At 39.7% G+C, this 19,351-nt stretch overlaps 1 protein-coding gene across 1 annotated transcript in view; it reads left to right on the top strand.

The window, feature by feature from the left end:
- glceb (glucuronic acid epimerase b) overlaps positions 1-17,691 on the top strand; it is a 49,206-nt gene extending 31,515 nt beyond the window's left edge. Inside the window, exons 3-5 of the mRNA XM_079460957.1 lie at positions 5,118-5,623; positions 10,494-10,733; positions 13,969-17,691. Of these exons, the coding sequence (XP_079317083.1) occupies positions 5,128-5,623; positions 10,494-10,733; positions 13,969-14,993 (1,761 nt within the window). The 5' untranslated portion in view covers positions 5,118-5,127 and the 3' untranslated portion in view covers positions 14,994-17,691. The remainder of the gene's footprint in view (positions 1-5,117; positions 5,624-10,493; positions 10,734-13,968) is intronic.
- The last annotated feature ends 1,660 nt before the right edge of the window (positions 17,692-19,351 follow it).

The raw sequence follows: 19,351 nt of genomic DNA, 5'->3' as shown, positions 1-19,351 counted from the left end.
ACAGAATACTGTCAGAAAGAAACTAAAATTAAAGATATCTGTGCAAAAATGACCCTGAATTCGCTTTGGTCTCATATTTATTTAATTATGCAATCTCACAAGCTCAATATCATAGTAGTGCTATTTTTGTCCAGAAAACGACGAGTGCACATGTCATGTTGATTTTACACAACAGCTAATTAAATATGAAAAGTGTATAGACAACATTGTCTTAAAATTTTTATCGCTTCACAGCCCTAATGATAAGTAGTGAAAAATGTACCTTCATGCTATCATCCTTACATGTCTGTAATAACCAGGAAATAATATAACAAATTAAAATTCTGTATTTTTTCATCAAGCAAAGTCTGGTGGGTTAGATTTCCAGGAAATGCATAAAAGGTTTACTCCTCATGCATCCAATCCAATTGACTGAAAAATACACATTTGTACATTTATATAATATATTATGCCTTAGCATGGCTCCCCATGGTATTGGATACCCTTCACACAATGTGAAAAGAACGAAACCAAATGAGACATGTGTCACAACACCAATGAGGTGTAAAACAGGTTACCGCTGAACCTGTGTGTACGTCTCTGCGTGTGCACTGTTCTGTCCAACAAATCTATTTAAAAAATGTGAAATCCATTTGCATCGTCTTGTACAGGTGTGCAAATAGTTATTTCTGTGTAGAATATTTTCTTCTGTCTTTCTGCTTTTAACCTTATGGTAGTGATGTTAAATGACAGATGTGTGGATTAAATAGAGCATTACAGCCGGATGAGATATTTCCAACACCTGCTCTTTGATCGCCTTGCTGAAGCCACCTGTCCTGTTGTAAATCGGATCTGTAGCACTACCACATTAAACCCGAAATAAAGTTGTGCTGCACTTGAGCCTCATGCTTGTAATATTACAGTGACAATTAAACAGTAATTTTGTAATCTGACCTCTAGTGATGTTTTTGCACACGTTTTCCATAACTGCCGTTTTGTTGATATGGGAGTTCTCCTGCGCTCCCTTTCTAATGTGAATTGGACTAAATTACATCCAATGCAGTATTATTAGCCTGTCAACAGTGCTTATTATGGACTGCATCTGTTCCATGTGGGGAATCTCTCTGATGGGTTCTAGTAGGCAGAGTAGCACGGTCTGCAATTTCTTTCTCTCTAATGAGATTAATAATGTAATGTTTTCATACAGCAACTGAGGCCATCAGTGTGTTTTCATATTATCCGTTTATTTATTTCATTCATTTCCACTCCTCCTTTAGCTGCCAGGTCTGGTGTGAGTGTAAAGTCAGTTAGCTGTATTTAAAGCTGTCGATTTCCCATGATTCATGCCACACCTGATTATTTGTGGCAGAGGAGTGCAACTGTCAGGAGTTTAGTTAGACCTGACACACCTGAGCTCAAACACATGGTCTGTGTCTCAGTTCTGCCAAGAGGACAGTAGGTGTGTGCTATTTCTTCTGCTGCTGGCAGGTCACACTATGGCTGTTTCTCAATTCCAAGAACGCAAAGAATGGACCTGTATTCTCGTGGATACCAGTCTTGCGAGGCAGCCTCGGAAGAATTAATTTGGACAGATGCTCAGCAGTGACCTTTGGGACTTCAAACGGTTTCTGTACGTGCACAAGGCTGCATTCAATGCATCCTTGATATCGAGAACACATCTTGGTACTTTCATGCGTTCTCTGTTCTCATGTCCTTGAGTCTTGGAACCAGGCTTTGACGGTTATTGATGACGTAGAGCGAGAACACAAGACCGCTGAGGAACGCATATTGAGAAATAGCTTATGTTCTCGAGAAAGGTGTGTTAACACCTAAAGATGACAACACCTGAACCTGACTTATGTATTAAGTTTGTGTGAAATTATTGGATTGTTGTTAGCCCTTAACAAATACAACCTTATTGTAAAGTAAATGCATTAACGAAGACTATCAGTGCAATATAGTTTTCAACATGTTTTAATCCTTGTTAATGTTAGTTAATGTCAAAACAATTAATCATGTTTGTTCATGTACATTAACTAATGTTAACAGTTACACAATTTGATTTTAAAAATGTATTAGTAAATGTTGAAATGAACATGAACTAAGTTTAATAAATGCTGTAGTGTTTATTGTTATTTCATGGTAGTTTGCTTTATAATCGTTAATCAAAATATAACTTCAGCAGAAACATTGGCCGTGTGGATAGATCTTTAAGTATTTATCACACAAAGTTGTTGTATTGTCTGTCGTCTTTTTAGCCAGTGATTTGGTGCAGCTGGTTGCCTGCATGCATGGGCAACTGGCATTTACAATTGCAGCCAGGGGGTGATAAGAGACCTCTATGAAACTGTACCTCGGAGTCTTGTTATTCTTACACAGAACCCTTCTGTGTCTCAATAAAAGCTTAATTTCGTTAATTTGTTTGGCTTGTCATGCACAATGTGACACGTTTGAAGTCTGTGTTTTTTTCTCTCTATTAAAGCGCCTGTCACTTCAAAATGCAGATGGAGACAGTTTAGTCATTATTGACTTTCCTCAAACAGCCCCCAGATTTTCTTGCACTGCCAATCCCTTGTCACCAACCCTTTTATTTTTTAGTTTCACAGTGGATTAAATATACACATTATTAAATACCCTGCGGTAAAATTTGACAGTTTATTTGTTTTACAGTTTTACATTTTCATAAATAGAAAGCCAATAATTAGAGCTTTCATTCTCATTATCCCAATTGATCATGAAAACCGTGACTCGTGCTACTGTCCACAAAAATAAAAAATCCACTCCACAGTCATTCATCAGCGGGCTCCAGCTCTTCGCGGCATTGTCTGGTGTTGTGTGAAGAGCCCATGGCAGCCCTGAGTTGGGAGGACAGGCGTGCGGTCTCGGGAGCAGATCTGTGTGGGTCGTGGTGACAAATAAGCTGAAAGCTTTGTATTCATTGCACCCAGCTCTCCTGTGCCAGCCCTGTACCCCCTTCACTGACAGCCTTTCATGTGTTAACAATACCTTCCACTGTTCCCCAAGCCCAAGGTGCCAGCAGGAGACCGTAGGCTCGGATTGGTGCCACCTAGGACAGGCTGGTATGATGAAATGTGTCAACAGGTAGAGATTTTGTATTGCATTGGCAAATCAAAATGGATCACTATTACATAGTAATATTAAAACACAAAGTCGTGAAGAAGAACTTATTAACAGGCGTGATGTGCATATATCATCTTAGAGTTTTGACTTTCTGTATATTACTCATACCATGACAGATGGTTTTTGTACCACTCCTCCCTGGTGAAATGCGCATTTAGCAGAGCAGTGTGTACTCCTGTGGATATCTTGAACCAGGTAACAGAAAAGAGCAGAATGTGTGGAGAAATCAATAGTGGCCTGCATTAGATGAAAGGGTAGCTCATGAATCAATGTGATGAGGATGCAGACAGGGCATGGTCAGCAGGTCGTCTGGACGACTCCGATCTAGTTTGTATTCTGATGGTAATTTTTTGTGTGGAAATAGATGTGCTTGCATTGAAATTCTGTATATTCAAAAGCACCACATTTAATGATAAATCAACTTTCCTCCATGGAGCTGCTCTCACGTGTATACGGCTGCTGTAGCTATGGGGACGGCACATTGTAAAACCATGTCATCGCTGACTTCTATTACCCACCCTATGCCCTCTCTACGGAAACCCATTTCCTTAAATCTAACATAGTATGATGCTCTCTAGGACGTGGTGTTCTCTTCCTTTAAGTCCGCTTTGCCACTTGTTCAGAGAAGGGATTACATCCTTGTTCCTCCTGTTTTTGGTTTGATCTCTGGATTATACCAAGCTCAGCCATATCTCCTGCATATTAGTGGATTTGAATAGAAATTATCCCTGTAAACAGACACCATGCGCCGTGGTGGCGTGCCTGATCCAGATGCTTTGTCAGAATTCAAATGACGCTTTCCGAGCACGCCCCTGAATCTGAGTAACAGTATGCGAACTCTGTCTCTCTTCCGGCGAAAGCCGAAAAGATCAAATTATTTATAGCCTCTGCAAACAAGATGAGGTGCTTATCTTTCAGATGCCGGCCTGCTCTGCGGGCTCTAAATAGAGGGCGCAGAGAGTGAGTCGTCAAAGGAGAGTCGAGTCAAAATGAAGGGGAGAGAGATTAAAAAGATGGAGTGCAGCGGTGGAGAGGTGGGGATTAAACTGAAGGAGTGGGAGTAGGAACTAGTCTGTTGCCCTGATCTTTCATAGCAGCGTGCTTTTCTGATCTGCAAGGTTAAACTACGCGAAATAACGCTTCAACCTTATATATAATGCAGGTCAGGCCGAAAGTGTGGATGCACTGCTGCCGTTCGTCACGTCTTTTTTGGGGGTAAGGTTGTGAAATGTGAAGTCTGTGGCTCTCATAGTTTGGGTTGATGGATGGAGTCCATTATAAAATTGATGTGTTTTCACTCTCCGCTGGCCTTAGCCTTAGCTTCAGCTTCAAAGTGGTGTGGACTGCTAATGATGGCATCAGCGTGTTTTCCATGCCAAACCCAGCGCAATAATTGGCTGTAGTTGAGAGCTACGCCTTTCTGTTTATTGATTTTTCTTTTTTGCAAGTAAGATGAAGTACCAAAGAGAGATGATGTGATATGAGTGAGAGCCTGCTGATTTGCGTTATGAGCTGCGTTTACAAAGCTAATGTGATTTTCTCTCTGTTGTACAGAAACCACAGGAAGCGAGTGCTATTTAAAGAGAGAATATTGAAGTCTTTTTTTCTAAGCTGTTTATCCCTCATACAAGAGCATTAGACGCTATGTAGATTGCTAGTCACTGCTGCCAAATACAGATGGAGGGGAAATTTTTGCACAATATAGATTACTGCTTCTGAAGCATGGCCTGTTCAACATAAATCTCGATCCATATTTCCACAAGCCCAGCAACTGTCTCTAATATGACAAAGTATGTTTTTAGACGAAAGTCTGAAGACATTCAGAAATGACAGAATAAGAAATAAATGTTTTTGACATTGTTTGCTGTGGTTGCGTTCGGCATTGATGGTTGTTGAGAGGGTCATTTCCCTTAATTTTGGCTTCTAGTACATTAATAAAAACATTGCCATGCTTATAGAATGTTTGTTCAAAGTACACGTGTTTGTGTGTTTTATAGGTAAGCAGCGATGATGCGTTGTCTAGCAGCCCGGGTTCACTACAAAACCCTGATAGTGATCTGCGCCCTCCTCTCCCTGCTCACGGTTCTTCTGTGGAACAAATGCACGAGCGAGAAGGCTCTCCGCTTCCTCCCTCAGCACCCCCAGCCACCTCCCAGCCCTAAAATAGACAGCCATCCACAGCAGCCCCAGCCCCCTGAACCTCCACCTGTGGTGGGCGGAGTACGCTATGAAGAGATTGACTGCCTGATCAATGATGATGTCACCATTAAAGGCCGGCAAGAAGGCACCGAGGTGTACCTGCCCTTCAGCTGGATGGAGAAGTACTTTGAGGTGTACGGGAAGGTGGTACAGTACGACGGCTATGATCGATTCGAGTTTTCGCACAGTTACTCCAAAGTACACGCCCAGAGAGAGCCGTACCACCCCAGTGGAGTCTTTATGTCCTTCGAAGGGTATAACGTGGAGGTGCGGGACAGAGTCAAGTGTATCAGTGGTGTGGAAGGTGAGATGTTTTTTCTCTTTTACTTCTGATTGATCTCATCCGATCATGACTGCTTAGTAGTGTTACTGTGTTAGTGTTCTTTTTCCAGTTACAAATGGTCAGATGGGACACATCCCGCATACACCTCCGGTGACCTCTCTTGTAGTTGTAGGTTCTCAGAATTCATAACATGCATAACTCCGTTATTGTGGCACTCTATGTTGAGATGAAAAGTTGGCTCACCCTTGCATTTTCATATTGAGCTCACCACATACGTGACTTCGAAAGAGGTGTTTAACCGCTCAGAACATGGATGTGCATAATCAGTGAAATACGGTTCAAATTAGGGCTGTCAAATGATTAATCTTGATTAATCTCATCCAAATAAAGTCTGTGTTTACATAAAATGTAAATATGTCTTTGTACTTTGCATATTAATTTTGTATTCATAAAAACATACACATACATTCATATATTTAAGAATAATATAATGTTATATACATTTAGTTTATATATTTTTATAAGTATTGGTCAATATAAATAAATACTGTAAATAAATAATGTAAATATTTCCTATCTATGTTAACGTGTATGTGTTAAAATAATTATGCACAGCACACAGACATGTATTCTGTAAATACAATCTTTTATTTATAGCTTTCCTGTCGCTCAGTGGTTAGAGCATGACGCTAGCAATCCCAGGGAATTGCACACACTCGGATACAATTTATGGTATAATTCGATGTAAATCCCTTTGGTTAGAAGCGTCTGCCAAATGCATAATGCAAATGTTATTCCGGATGCGATTAATCGTGATTGGAAAAGCAAATCATTTATACGATTTTAACTAAAGTTTTTTCATATTTGGCAATACTTGGTGAAGGCTGACAGTTTCTTGAATCTCTTTGTGCTGTTTGATTAGCTTACCCATAACTACTGACCCATTCAAATGTGTCACAATTTTCTTCCTTTCTCATTATCAGGATTCTATTAAATGCATCACAATAAAGCAGCACTCAATTGTTGCATGTTGGTGAGAGTGAGAGGCAAAGTGACCTGCCTCATCTCTAACACAACTTGTTAGTGGCTATTAATAGTCATTTAGTGCAGTCCGAGAGGACTTTCTTGGAAGCCAGGCTCAAGTGATCAACATTCGGCTCTTAGTGAGTAATGTCCCCTCAATGGAGTTTACATTAAGCAAATGAAAGTGGGATTGATTCAACTTCACCACAAGAGCCTATTTGATGACCTTAATCGTACCAGCGAATTATTTTATGGTCATATTCCCACATGTCTTCCATTGAATGTCAATGAGATAAAGGTAAATAGAAGAGAAATTTAAAGTAGTGACCATTTCCATATTTCATTTCCAAGGACAAGCATTTCAAAATAGAATCCATGAAAGGGCACAAGATAATCATTGTGGTCTCAATTGTGTCCTTAAGCTGTCCAGAAACCACGTTTTTATCGGTGTCAGTGATCCATCACTGTGTCTATAGCATGACGGATTTCTTTCAACCGTTTCTTGCATTCTCTATCTCTTCATCGGTCTGTCCATCTCCCTTTCTCTCTCTATTTATCTCTATCGTTTTTCAAGGACAGTCCTTCTGTGGGGTTTAGTGCCCTTGTAGAAGCATTGTGGGGATAGTGAAGTGAACTCTAATCCCAGTAACACTCCAGTTTTTGGATCACCTCCATTTGAGATTGAACCCTTATGCTCTGTGTTAACCGTGACGGTACGGTTTACCATTACCACATATAAGCTATAAAAATGTGATACTCTCCAAAGCGATGAGAGCCTCACCAAGTCCCTTTTGCTGTTTTATATTCTGTTCTTTATGAGCCTTGGTAATGAAGTAATCAGGTCGTAGGATGTATTGAAAATGAGGTTGGTCTGATCAAGACTGCAGTCCAAAAAATAATGCTTTCCAAACCACCACATCATCATTTACTGACTCTGAGATCTTTACAATCATAACTCATTGGAGTGCCTCACAAGATACAAATTCCAAATATTAAATAGAATATAAAAAGATAAAATCCATTGGATGGACTTTAAACAAATCAGATTATTTAAGTGTGCATTGGGTTAACAAAACCAAGTATAAACAAAATCCATTACACATGAGAGTCAATGTAAATAAATGCAGAATTCTTTCCCAGATTTCCTTCACCGCAGAGGTATTGATTGGCATTAAATGGCATTAAACAGCTTTCTACTTATTTCTGGCTGAACACATGAGTGGTTTTCAGATCTCGTTCCATGAGCACATTTCAGTGTGGACATTCAGGTGCCCAGTTTTTTGTGCCACTTCAAAAGAAGCACATTTATACCATAATCCTTTGTGGCAGGTAGAGAAATGGGGTTGTCTATGAATTGCGATAAAATTCTCAATTTTTGTTTTAGAACAAAAGCAAGTTTGTACTATTCTCCCTGCCTTTGTTTCCATTCTCACTTGCTCTGTTACTCCGTACTCGTGTTGATGTGGAGCTGCTCTCTGTTCTGTGAGCTACAAAGAAGCTCTGTTGCATTAATGACCGCGTTGGCTGAAAGAGCCTGTAGGGAATCATATGAGGTTTGAAGCATTGCCTATGATTCTCAACTGGTATCCATAGAATTAGAAGAGAGTGCTGATTCAAAGCACTAGTGAAATATGTAAGACCAGGAATCTTACAGTTTGATGTGATGGTCGTCCGACCTGCGTGCATTCACCTGTGCTGATGATAATCAATGATAATCATGCTATAATCTAACGCCTGGCATTTAATCACACTTTTTAAAGGTTATGTAAATGCCAACGACAGTTAGGAATTTGTTCGTCTCGATGGCTTCAATTTGTCGTGGTATAAAAATATGCTCACCTGTGTTGTTTTAGAGAGGTCGCAGTAGCACACACACAAACACACAAAACAAGGATTCATTCGAGGTTCTCTTCCCCTCATTTTCATTGTGGCCATCAGACAGAGAAAAACAGCATGTTGAGCTCAGAGGTAATAACCCACATGAGCCTGCGGCAGTGTGTTGGAGCAGAGAGCATGTTATCAGACGCAGCAGACAGACTCATCAGTCTCCACGCCGCAGCTGAGGGAGAACGAAAGTAAGATGAGAACGGAGGGTGGCAGGGAATGAGAGCTCCTTTTCCCTCCTCCTTCACTTTGAGGGATGGTGTCTCCTCCAGCAAAGGATCAGAGTGCTTTGAATAGAATCTAGGACAGGAGGCATCTCCACAACGCCCATCTGCCTCCTGATACAGGTCCCACTTAGAGCCAGTAGCTCTTATGCGTGTTTGTGCGTGTGTGCACTGTGAAAATAGGGCGTCAGTCTTATTAGTGCGTTTGTCATTTCTATTGCCTCGTTATGTTTGTGTTTAACCCTGCATGTGGTTTGTTTATGTGTATGTTTGTGGATAGATTCTTTAAAGCCAGCTATAAACTAGCAGCGTGGTCGTTGTGTTTTGCCTGTGGCTTGATTTTTGTCATGTGAGGCTTTAGAATAGATGAGTTGTGGTTAACCCAGTGAGACAAAGAGAAGGGGTAAATGAAAAGCTTACTGACCTTTAACTTAAAGCATTTTTTTTCAGTGTCATCAGCACAGCCTCAGACTTTAGACACCAAGGTAACTGGTGCTAAGTAAAGAATATTTGCTCAAGGGGATCAAAGGGTTTTACTCTCCTTTTGTAGGTCTCTGTTAGAGCCTGGCTGATAGAAGGTTAATGTAGCTTGTTAGTGAGTAATCTTGGTACACTGCTCTTGTTGGAGTTCAACAACTGTGGATAAGCCATAATTTATCTTTCAAAGGGGTGGTCTTAGGTTAGGAATAGTTTGATCTGGGGTTGGTTTGTATCTAGAACGGCATAGTGGTGTTATTTCCCTTCTCAGGTCCCTACAGAAGCATTGTTTGAGTGGTTAGTGATATGCTTAACAAAAATCTTATTAAAACCAGATGAATTCTGTGTTAATGCTGTTGCCTTACTTTGTAACTATAAACAAACTAAAGAGTAATAAATAGGTTTCTTAGTTATTTCTTCATATTACATAACCCACATTATTTAGTTATTAATGCCTTACTTCCAATACGTAAACATCATGTTGATTTCTAGCGCGATTCACAAGTTGATAGTAACACAAAACATGTTCTCCCCAAGAAATTACAAAGAGATGTGTTCAGTTAAGGACAATACATTAATGTGTTAGCCTTAACTGAACACAAAATGTGTTCTTTTTATCTCCACTGTTTTAGAGTGTACATGTGGAGTGCGTCTTGGCTCTTATGGTATTGTTTAAGTGAAAGTTAACTCAAAAATACAAATTCTGTTATTTTATTTACTGAAGAGCTTTCCTGTAGCCCAGTGGTAAGAGCATTGCGTTAACAACGCAAGGTTGTGGGTTTGATCCCAGGGGATTGCAGATAACTATGTATAAATGTATAGAATAATGCAATGTAAGTCTCTCTAGATAAAAGCGTCTGCCAAATGCCTAAATGTAAATGTACTCACCCTCATGTCATTCTAAACCTGTATGAATTTCTCAAGAAGACAAAAGAAAATATTTTGAGGAACGTTAGTAACCAAAAAACATTGGTCCCAATTGATTCCATTGTATAGACACAAAACCACAGAGACATTTCTCAAAATATCTTCTCTTGTGTTCTTCAGAAGAAGGAGAGATGTATAGGTTTTTAACGACAGAAGTTAAAACAAATGATGACAGATTTTTTTGTTACTTTTTGTCTTTAGGTGGGAAAATATTAAATCCCCAATAATGAAGATGGGCCTTTGTACTAGTTTGCCAGTGGCTCTTTAAAATAAAAATGGGTACACTTTACCAATAAATGAAAAAGAAATGATCTCTCCTAATGTCATATTACTCCTTTTCCCCCCAATTTCTGCAGGAGTACCTTTATCCACCCAGTGGGGCCCTCAAGGGTATTTCTATGCCATTCAGATAGCTCAGTATGGCCTGAGTCATTACAGCAAGAACTTGACGGAGCGGCCGCCCCATGTTGAGGTGTATGACACAGCAGAGGAGAGAGACAGCAGGTTTAGCGTGTGGAGCATCCCTAGGGGCTGCTCTCTCACCCGAGTCTACGACAAGACCAGAGCCACATCAGTGCGACAGTTCAGCACTGCAGGTACACTGACAGACATTGAGCTGCATGCCTTCTGTGGCTTTCTGTCACTTGTTTTCCTTCACGTTCTTTGGTTTTAGTATTACTTCTCACTTTTATGAATTCTTCACATACTGTATTTTTTCTTATTTTGTTTCGTTCGAATTTTCTCTCCCTATCCTCACGCAGTCAACACTTTCATCTCATCCCGTGCTTTTGCTGCAGTACTTTACAATCCATGAACCACGGAATGTTATTTCCTTACATTTTGTTGCACCTCAAACAAAATTAATAAAAAAAAACAATATATTGATCCGTGCACTTTTTTGATGACGTAAGACTAACGTAAACGCACCAAGGTTAAACAGAATCAAGTGTGAAACCAAACCATCGCTGCGGGGGCACCAGGAACAATCCCACTCAAGTTCAGACCGCAGCAATCTGTAAATGACCTTATTCAGATTCCCTTCCCCATTTACAATTCTTATTCTCTAATGAAAGTTTAGATTTATGGAATTTGTTTTATAATAAAAGATCCAAAAGTTTAATTATACAAATGTATGTGGACAGCCTTCTTTGATCATATTAACCTAGGGTGTGAATAATTTTGAGCTCAACTGTAATGTGAATGTTAGATTTATAGCATATGCCTTGGTATCTTCGTACCTCAGGATCTTGCATAATAAGGAAGCATTTTGAAGGTTTCAGACACACCCTGCTGCTGCTTATAGCATTGCGCTAATCAATAGCCATTACAATTAGCTAGGCTGTTGTGCTGGCAGGCAGTAATTGGTGTCATCACCCAGAGCATTGATTAGAGCGGCGTCCGCTAGGGCATGCTGGGTCCATGGCTCCAGCAGGACGCCCTCTCCGTCCTCCCACATCAATAGCAGCAATACGGAGTAATCAGGACAGTACAAATCCACTATAGTCCCTGCATTGCCTTAAGTAATGGATTTATGAGTGCATTAAATAGTGATGGGGGCTTGTGCCAAAATGTCCTCTGGTCCCTGTCTTTACTTTCTTTTTATTTGCTTTTGTCCCCTATACCTTCTCTGTCCTTTTTTCTCTCTTGCTATAATTCTGTTGATATTACTTTCTCTCTCTCTGAGTTTTTTCTTGCTCACTCATATTCTTTTGGTTTTTCATAGCTCATTTTTTGCTCTCGTCAAAAGCCAACACGAGCTTGGCCGGATGGGAGATTTGATGCTAACAATGAGAGATGAATGGGATGATGGGATGAATTGTTGAATGTGCGTTTCAATAAAAATAGAGAGAGATTGCTTTGGTTGAGAGTTGTAAAACTGTATCTGCTCACTGCGTGTTCTGTTTTCAGCGTATTCTTAAAGGGAACAAAGGATATAGAGAGATGTATGGCTAAATACGTTGTTATAGCCTTATACTACTAACGTTTGTCGTTAAAAACACATCGAATATTTTCATTACTCATTTTATCCTAAGGAGGCCGCCATGTTCTTTTTCGATGACGTAACATAGTTGCACGCACAGGCAGCCAAACTGAACACAGACACACTAATCAGTTCTGCAGTAAATATAAGGTACTGTAGGATAAAAAGGATATATATAAATAATGCTAAAATAATATAGAAAGATAAAAAATAGATGCTATTTGGTGTATTTTCATACATTTTAATATTACAATAAAACAATACAAAAACATACATATGAATAACCAAAATTATTGATAATTTAATATATACACAATGATTTTGACTTTTTGATGTTGATTATCAACATTAGTAGCCTATTGGCTTGTCTCTCTCAGTCATTAGCTGACAGAAGCTAATATTCACGTGGGCTCTAATACGTAAGGGATAATGTAGAGGCAGTCAGTTGTTATCGCACAAATAAGCCCCGACAGTGTGATCAGGGTCCAGTTGCATAACCTTGGTCGCCAAGTGAAGACAACTAGTCTAGCAATTAGTTAGGACTAATCAGTCTTACTTTTCATGTTTCAATTAGACCAATCTACCTTTGTATGTTATTGACTTAAAGAAGTTATCACCAGTCTTGAATAAAAAATTTGAAGCAGAGCGAAGCAGAGGGTCTTGTATCACACTGAAGGGGCATATTTTGCGATAAGAGCTGGCTGCTTGTACATTATTCTGCTAAATACACGGCTACTTGCCACATGAGAAGAAAGCTGGACATAAAATGTCAATTTGAAATATTTTATTAGCTCCTTTTTATCGAATGCAGACCTTCCGTGAGGAAAAGCCTTTTAGTTTCGGTTTAAAAGTAAGAAATTACGTTCAAACATAACGAACAGGCAAATTTGTTTATTAATTTGTAAATATAAAGTCATATATGTTATTGAAAGACAGCTTTATAATACATTTTTGTGTAATATTAAACTGCCCCTCTCAAAATGATTTGCAGCATCAAGGTTACAGGTTGTTATTAGTTTTGAATGGTTGTTATTGGAAATAACAACACTTGGAATGTGGCGACTGGCCAATCAGAATCAAGCATTTAAATAACCTGTGTAATCAAGAATAAATAACCAAACCGCAAGCATCTTATTATTGTGTTTATCAGTATATTCTCATAATGTATAATGTATACGATAATGGTGGATGATGACTTAAGTAGTCTTAACTGTCTTAAAGATGGTCATTTAAATTATGATTTAATGCATGTTTACCTTGAACAGACACTTACTGAACGTATTCATCTTTTATGGCAGGCAGGCTGGCTGGCTTTTGTCAATAGGACATACCGCCACCTATTGTACTGTCCCTGTGTATTTATATACCTGATCTTATGTTTGACGTCTCATATTTGACTTTTAGATATGGAAAACATGTATGCTTCGAAGTAGCGTTAAGAGAACAGGTTTAGGTTGCAACCATTTCACGTCATTTTTTCAAAGTTTATGAATACTGTGACAGTTACACTGTTTTTAATTTCACATTCATAAAGTCAATGCCATTGTTAATATATTAAGCCACACATATCTCTATACCCAAGGTTCATTTTAAGGCTAAATTTGTTCAACACATCATCTAATGCATTATTTTCACGTTATCGTGCTCTTAGCCAGGCTACCTACACTTGACAGTTTAATTTACCGTGACACGACTAACATTGTTTCTTTCAAACAACCCCTATCATCGCTGTTTGTGTACTTGTGACCGTGTTTGTGCGGCTACTTTATGTGCGTATGTTACTGTAAAAAAAAACAGAGGAGTAGCTTATCTTGCACTTGTCGTAACATTTTCTGTTCTTTTATCTCTAGAAAACTCAGAGGGAATCACACTTCCTCTTGGCAACACAAAAGATTTCATTATCTCTTTTGACCTGAAGTTCACATCTAATGGTAGCATCTCCGTTGTCTTGGAGACCACAGAAAAAGGGCCTCCATTTGTTATCCATTACGTCACAACCACTCAGCTCATTTCATTCAAGGATCGTGACATCACCTATGGAATCGGCCCTCGGGCTGCTTGGACCACGGTCACACGTGACCTCCTCACAGACCTCCGCAAAGGCATTGGGCTGTCCAACACTAAAGCGGTGAAAGCCACCAAGACCATGCCACGCCGTGTTGTCAAGATAGTGTTACATGGCCACGGCTCAATAGACAATATCACAATCTCCACCACTTTACATATGGCTGCGTTTTTTGCTGCCAGTGATTGGCTGGTGCGCAATCAGGACGAGCGTGGTGGTTGGCCCATCATTGTAACGCGTAAACTTGGGGAGGGTTTCCGTGCTCTGGAGCCTGGTTGGTATTCTGCTATGGCACAAGGGCAGGCCATGTCTACCCTGGTGCGCGCCTATCTGATGACAAAAGACGACACTTACCTGAAGTCTGCCCTGCGTGCCACCGGACCTTTCAAACTGCCCTCAGAGCAACACGGGGTCAAAGCTGTTTTTATGAATAAATATGACTGGTACGAGGAGTATCCCACAATTCCCAGCTCTTTTGTCCTGAATGGGTTCATCTATTCCCTCATAGGCCTGTACGACCTGGCCCAAACAGCAGGGGAGAAACTTGGTCGGGATGCCGGCCAGCTGTACAGCAAGGGGATGGAGTCCCTCAAGGTTATGCTTCCCCTGTACGATACGGGGTCGGGCACCATCTATGATCTGCGCCACTTTATGCTGGGCACCGCACCCAACCTGGCTCGCTGGGACTACCATACAACGCACATCAACCAGCTCCAGCTGCTGGGTTCTGTTGACAACTCGCCCATCTTCAGGGACTTCCTCAAGCGCTGGAAAAGCTACCTGAAAGGAGGGAGGGCCAAGCACAACTAAAGCGGAGCACAGAGCCCCTTAAATCTCTTAAGGCTTTCAAATCCTCTTCCTGACTGCCAACGCAAGGGCCAGAGGAGGCCAAGTGTAAGACTGCTAGCCACAGTCCGCAAAGGGGAAAAATGACTGAACAGTCTGGTAGCCCTCTGATGTTCTGTTTGAGACGGTAATTGCAGTGCTTCTTGTGTGTGTGCTGAGGTTTTAATTAGAAACAAACGCAGCTGCTTACAGCATGTGTCTGGATGAGGATGGAGGGCTTTGGTGTTTAATATTTAAAGCTCCAGATCTGCAGGTTTCTGTGAGAAATGTGTCTGCTGAGATTTGCCACATTTAGGCTCGCTTCAGTCGAGAAGAGGCTAGCGCAAACTCAGCTTTCAGAAACTTCTTGCAAAGTAAAGCTCGGAACCTAATTAATCTCCAGACAGACGAAATACACAGTTGAGTGATTGTAGAGAAATCAACATTAGCTGCAATAGATATTTGATAAGATATTGTTAGTTTGTGAGCAGAGGAATGCATATAAGCTACAGGGAAAAAGAGTAGCATCATTAGGTTTTAGAAATCAGTTCGGTTTACTCGGACAAGTTAACATTTGGAGGGACACACGACACCTCATGTTCAACCCACACTCCGATTCACTGTCCGGCCTCCAGTCTCTATAATGCTTCACATTTGTGGGCTGTCACTTATGTTGCCCAGTCTGTACTGTTGGGCACTTGATTGGTGTTGGCAGCAATTATTTGGTATAAGGAGGGATATGCTGGCACCCCACTAGACTGATAAAGCATAGTGTTGAGCAGAACCTTTTTCTTTTATAGAAATTTGAGGAACTTACATTTTTTTTTTGTTGGGTATGATATTCAAACGTCATGGTCATGCACTTTACTTGTGTGGCATGCATGTGTGTGTGGTGAGGATGCCTTTATAGACCTACTTGTGAGGAATAAGCATTTCACTTCTGACATCGATTCAGTATTCTTTATTACCTTAATGAACAGTTTATAAAGGAATTGTTCACTTTGTATGCTGTTTCCAGTGGTTTTGTAGCTATATCCATTATCTTTCTCCCCCCCATTTAATGTATATTTTTACGACTGTTTGTTTTCTAAAGCAACGTCTAACTCTTTGTTAATGTCAAACATAAAATTGGCATAGATGTAATGTGGAATACTTTCTGTTGAATAACTTGTATCTCAGTCAAGAATGCTAAATTATTTCCTTACTGAATACCAATACAATATATCTGGTGTTCAACAAATATCTCCCCACATTAACAGATTCATTAAAACTGCTGAAGTGGCCAAGTCTGTAGGACAAAACATTTTTCTCATGTTTAGAAATGTTTTTGTAATGCTGTTTTAATGTTTCAGAGGATCCAGCCTCTGGGCACCAGCAGTTAAACCTCCACCTGTCTAAAGTCTATTTATCCTAATCTCACCTGACCCCAGAAACAGGTGTGGATATATTTTCCCATTATCTGGCAACCTGCTGCTCAGAATCCTCTCAAACAGATGTTCACATTCTAACGTGGGCATTTGGCTTTAGATTATGTTCAGAAAATAAATGGCAAGCACACCGAGAAGAAAAATATGACATTTCTAAATGTCTGACATCAAAGCTGCTGGTTTGTTGATGTTTGTTTGGCAGAGACAACATTTAGAGGCTGCGCTGTTCTCTTGAGGCATACGTTTGTGTTAACCCATTTTCCCTTGAAAAATCTTTTGTTTTCCCATGAAAATCAGGTTGCTAGTCTCACAGACACTGATCTCACAAATAATACTATGCACATCTCATACTTGTCATTTAATGGATGGATAATGCATTATAAGGGACAATGGTGTTACCATGAGTGAGCCCACGTTTTGTTTATACCAAAGTCTTCACAGTTTTTTTTATCTGAGACTTTTGTTTGTGTATTGTTAAAAATGAAGGACCATAAAGCATGTCGTTTTTTTTTCTTTAAAGTTTGAAAAGATGTGGTTTGAGGATTGTTGTAGGAGTGCTATATATGCCTTCCTCTGAGGAAATGCCTTTTTGATAGCATTTTATTTTTTTGTTCAGTCTAGATTCCTATAATATGGAGTGTGTAGCGAATGGAACAGGGAATTTGTGCAACTGTCTATGGGAATGTGTGCAACTCTTGATGTCGAACTAACGCTCAGTGCAACGTATATGAAAAGGGAAAAGAGAGAGGTGGAACGGCGTTTCTGTTCTTTAAATGCTTGTTTCGACCCAGCCTCCTTTTGAGATGGGCTTCAACAAACCTTATCATTTGCATTCGAGTGAATTCCTTTGAGTTAACAGCATATTAAGCACAACAGTAGTTTATTTTAGTTAATTTATTCTCATCTTTTTTTTAATGGAAACATATTTTGCGCTCTGAACAATGTGCAAAACCTTCCTCTGAAAATAGTTTTGAATTATTACACTGTTGTTGTTGATCTTTTTCTTTAATCTTTTTTCTTTTGTTTACTGCCTTTTACATTCATGGCTTATGAATTGACATGTGAGGCGTGTCTCATGCGTATGCAATAAATGGTTGAACTGGATCGCTGCACACCCAGAGGTTGTACAGACTTCGCAAAGGAAGCACAATGTGCATGTGCGATCGTTTTTATGCAGGAAAAATGTTTATTAAAGTCTTTGTGCTTTAAATTGCTTTTTTAAAGTTGTATAAATAAAGGCATTTCTTTTTCTACATATATTTGTGCACTGTTTTTTTATAAATAAATCAGCAGTCTTCTGTTTAACTTCTGAGGTAATGGGGTGTATTTTTAACTATTTCTATGGCATTGCTCATGTTTGATTAATTTAAGATGTCCTGCTGTTCTGTGTCTGTTCCCATGTGGTCTTTATCTCTCACACACACACGCGCACACACTCCATCTCTCTCACTCTCTCACTTGCTGAGCAGAAATGACCGGAGTGCTCTACACTGCCTGAGGCTGGTGGACTACTGCTTCACCCTTCAAAACATTTATCTCTGACATCACCCTTCACTATTATCCCTGTATTGTTCTTTCCATCGCGGTCACACATATAGACACTAGTATAATAACTAGCTACAGCCCTGGGTCTGTTCTGGTATTTTACTCCATTCTTAATCTTTTGTCCTGTGTCTTGTCTGTCTCTGTAGTCTGTTTGCTATTTTAGGTGGCATTAGCTGAGCTCGTGCCGCTGGTAACCTTAGGGTCCACAGAGCTTATTTTAAAGACTGTCTGATCACATTATCACTTGTTTTAGCCAGATACAGCCAGCTGTCATTTTGCTGTCTGTGGTTTATCTGTAAAGATGTTTTTCAGAGGGCGTTTGTCTTAACTCGCACACTGTAAAAGAAACTTGAAAAATATCCAAACACATTGAAACGAATTACACAAGACATTTAGTCTTTATTATGTGATCCTCATAAAAATAAGTAGCTAAGTGTATGCTTATTTGCCAGTGTGGTAGGAAACATTATCATTTTTGGTTTTCTTTGAATTAGGTTTATTTTGATTTGTTTCTAATTTTGTTTCTTTGTCAGAAAATAAGTTTTGAAGGGATTACTCACCTTTGAGTTATTTCTTCATTCTGATGAACACCGACAAAGATATTTGGAAGAATGTTCATAACCAAACAGTTATTGGATCCCATTGACTACCATAGTAGGAAAAATTACTTTGCAAGAATCTAGGACAGCAAACGGTTCTGGGGCACCTTTGAATACCATTGTAATGATGTCAATGTTAGTCAATGGTGTCCAAAGAACATTCATTCAAATTTATTTCTCTGTGTTCAACCAAACAAAGAAATGTATACAGGTTTTGGAACAACTAGAGAGTGAGTAATTCATGACAGAATTTTTTTAATTTTGGGGTGAACTATCCCGTCAATGTTTTGCCTCTGTGTCAAGAATGTATAGATATTTTAAGTTTTGTAGTTTTTATTTTCAACAAAGTTGTCAGTTTGACTTTAATCTGGAGAGCTTCATTACATTCGCCTCAGGGTTGCGTCCATGATGTCCGCAGCAGTTGTCTACTTTGTTTGTCATTGTAGAAGGACACTGTTAGTGCTATGCCTTTTGTGTCTGACGGATTTGTACACTCTGATGTCATTTCCCATTTATGATCTAATACCTCAGCTATGCAGAGTTCAGCCTTTTCTCATCTGGCACACTCAGAGATGTTTGAGATATTTTACCAGTGGTATTATTTTTCTGACCTGAGCAACAAAGATATCAGTCGAACAGGGATATGAGTGCTGCAGAGAGAGAGGTGGAGTTGACATTGGCATATGGGGTTGCCAGTCTAAGGGGCAAAGGCTGTGCCCTGTGCAACACTGTTCAATTATGTTTGCCTGCAACTGTCTTCTACATCAGCACT

Source organism: Barbatula barbatula (genome assembly GCF_947034865.1).
Source record: "Barbatula barbatula genome assembly, chromosome: 1".
Classification (NCBI taxonomy): Eukaryota; Metazoa; Chordata; class Actinopteri; order Cypriniformes; family Nemacheilidae; genus Barbatula; species Barbatula barbatula.
The sequence above is the reverse complement of the archived record's forward strand: the minus strand, read 5'-3'. Positions and strand labels throughout refer to the sequence as shown.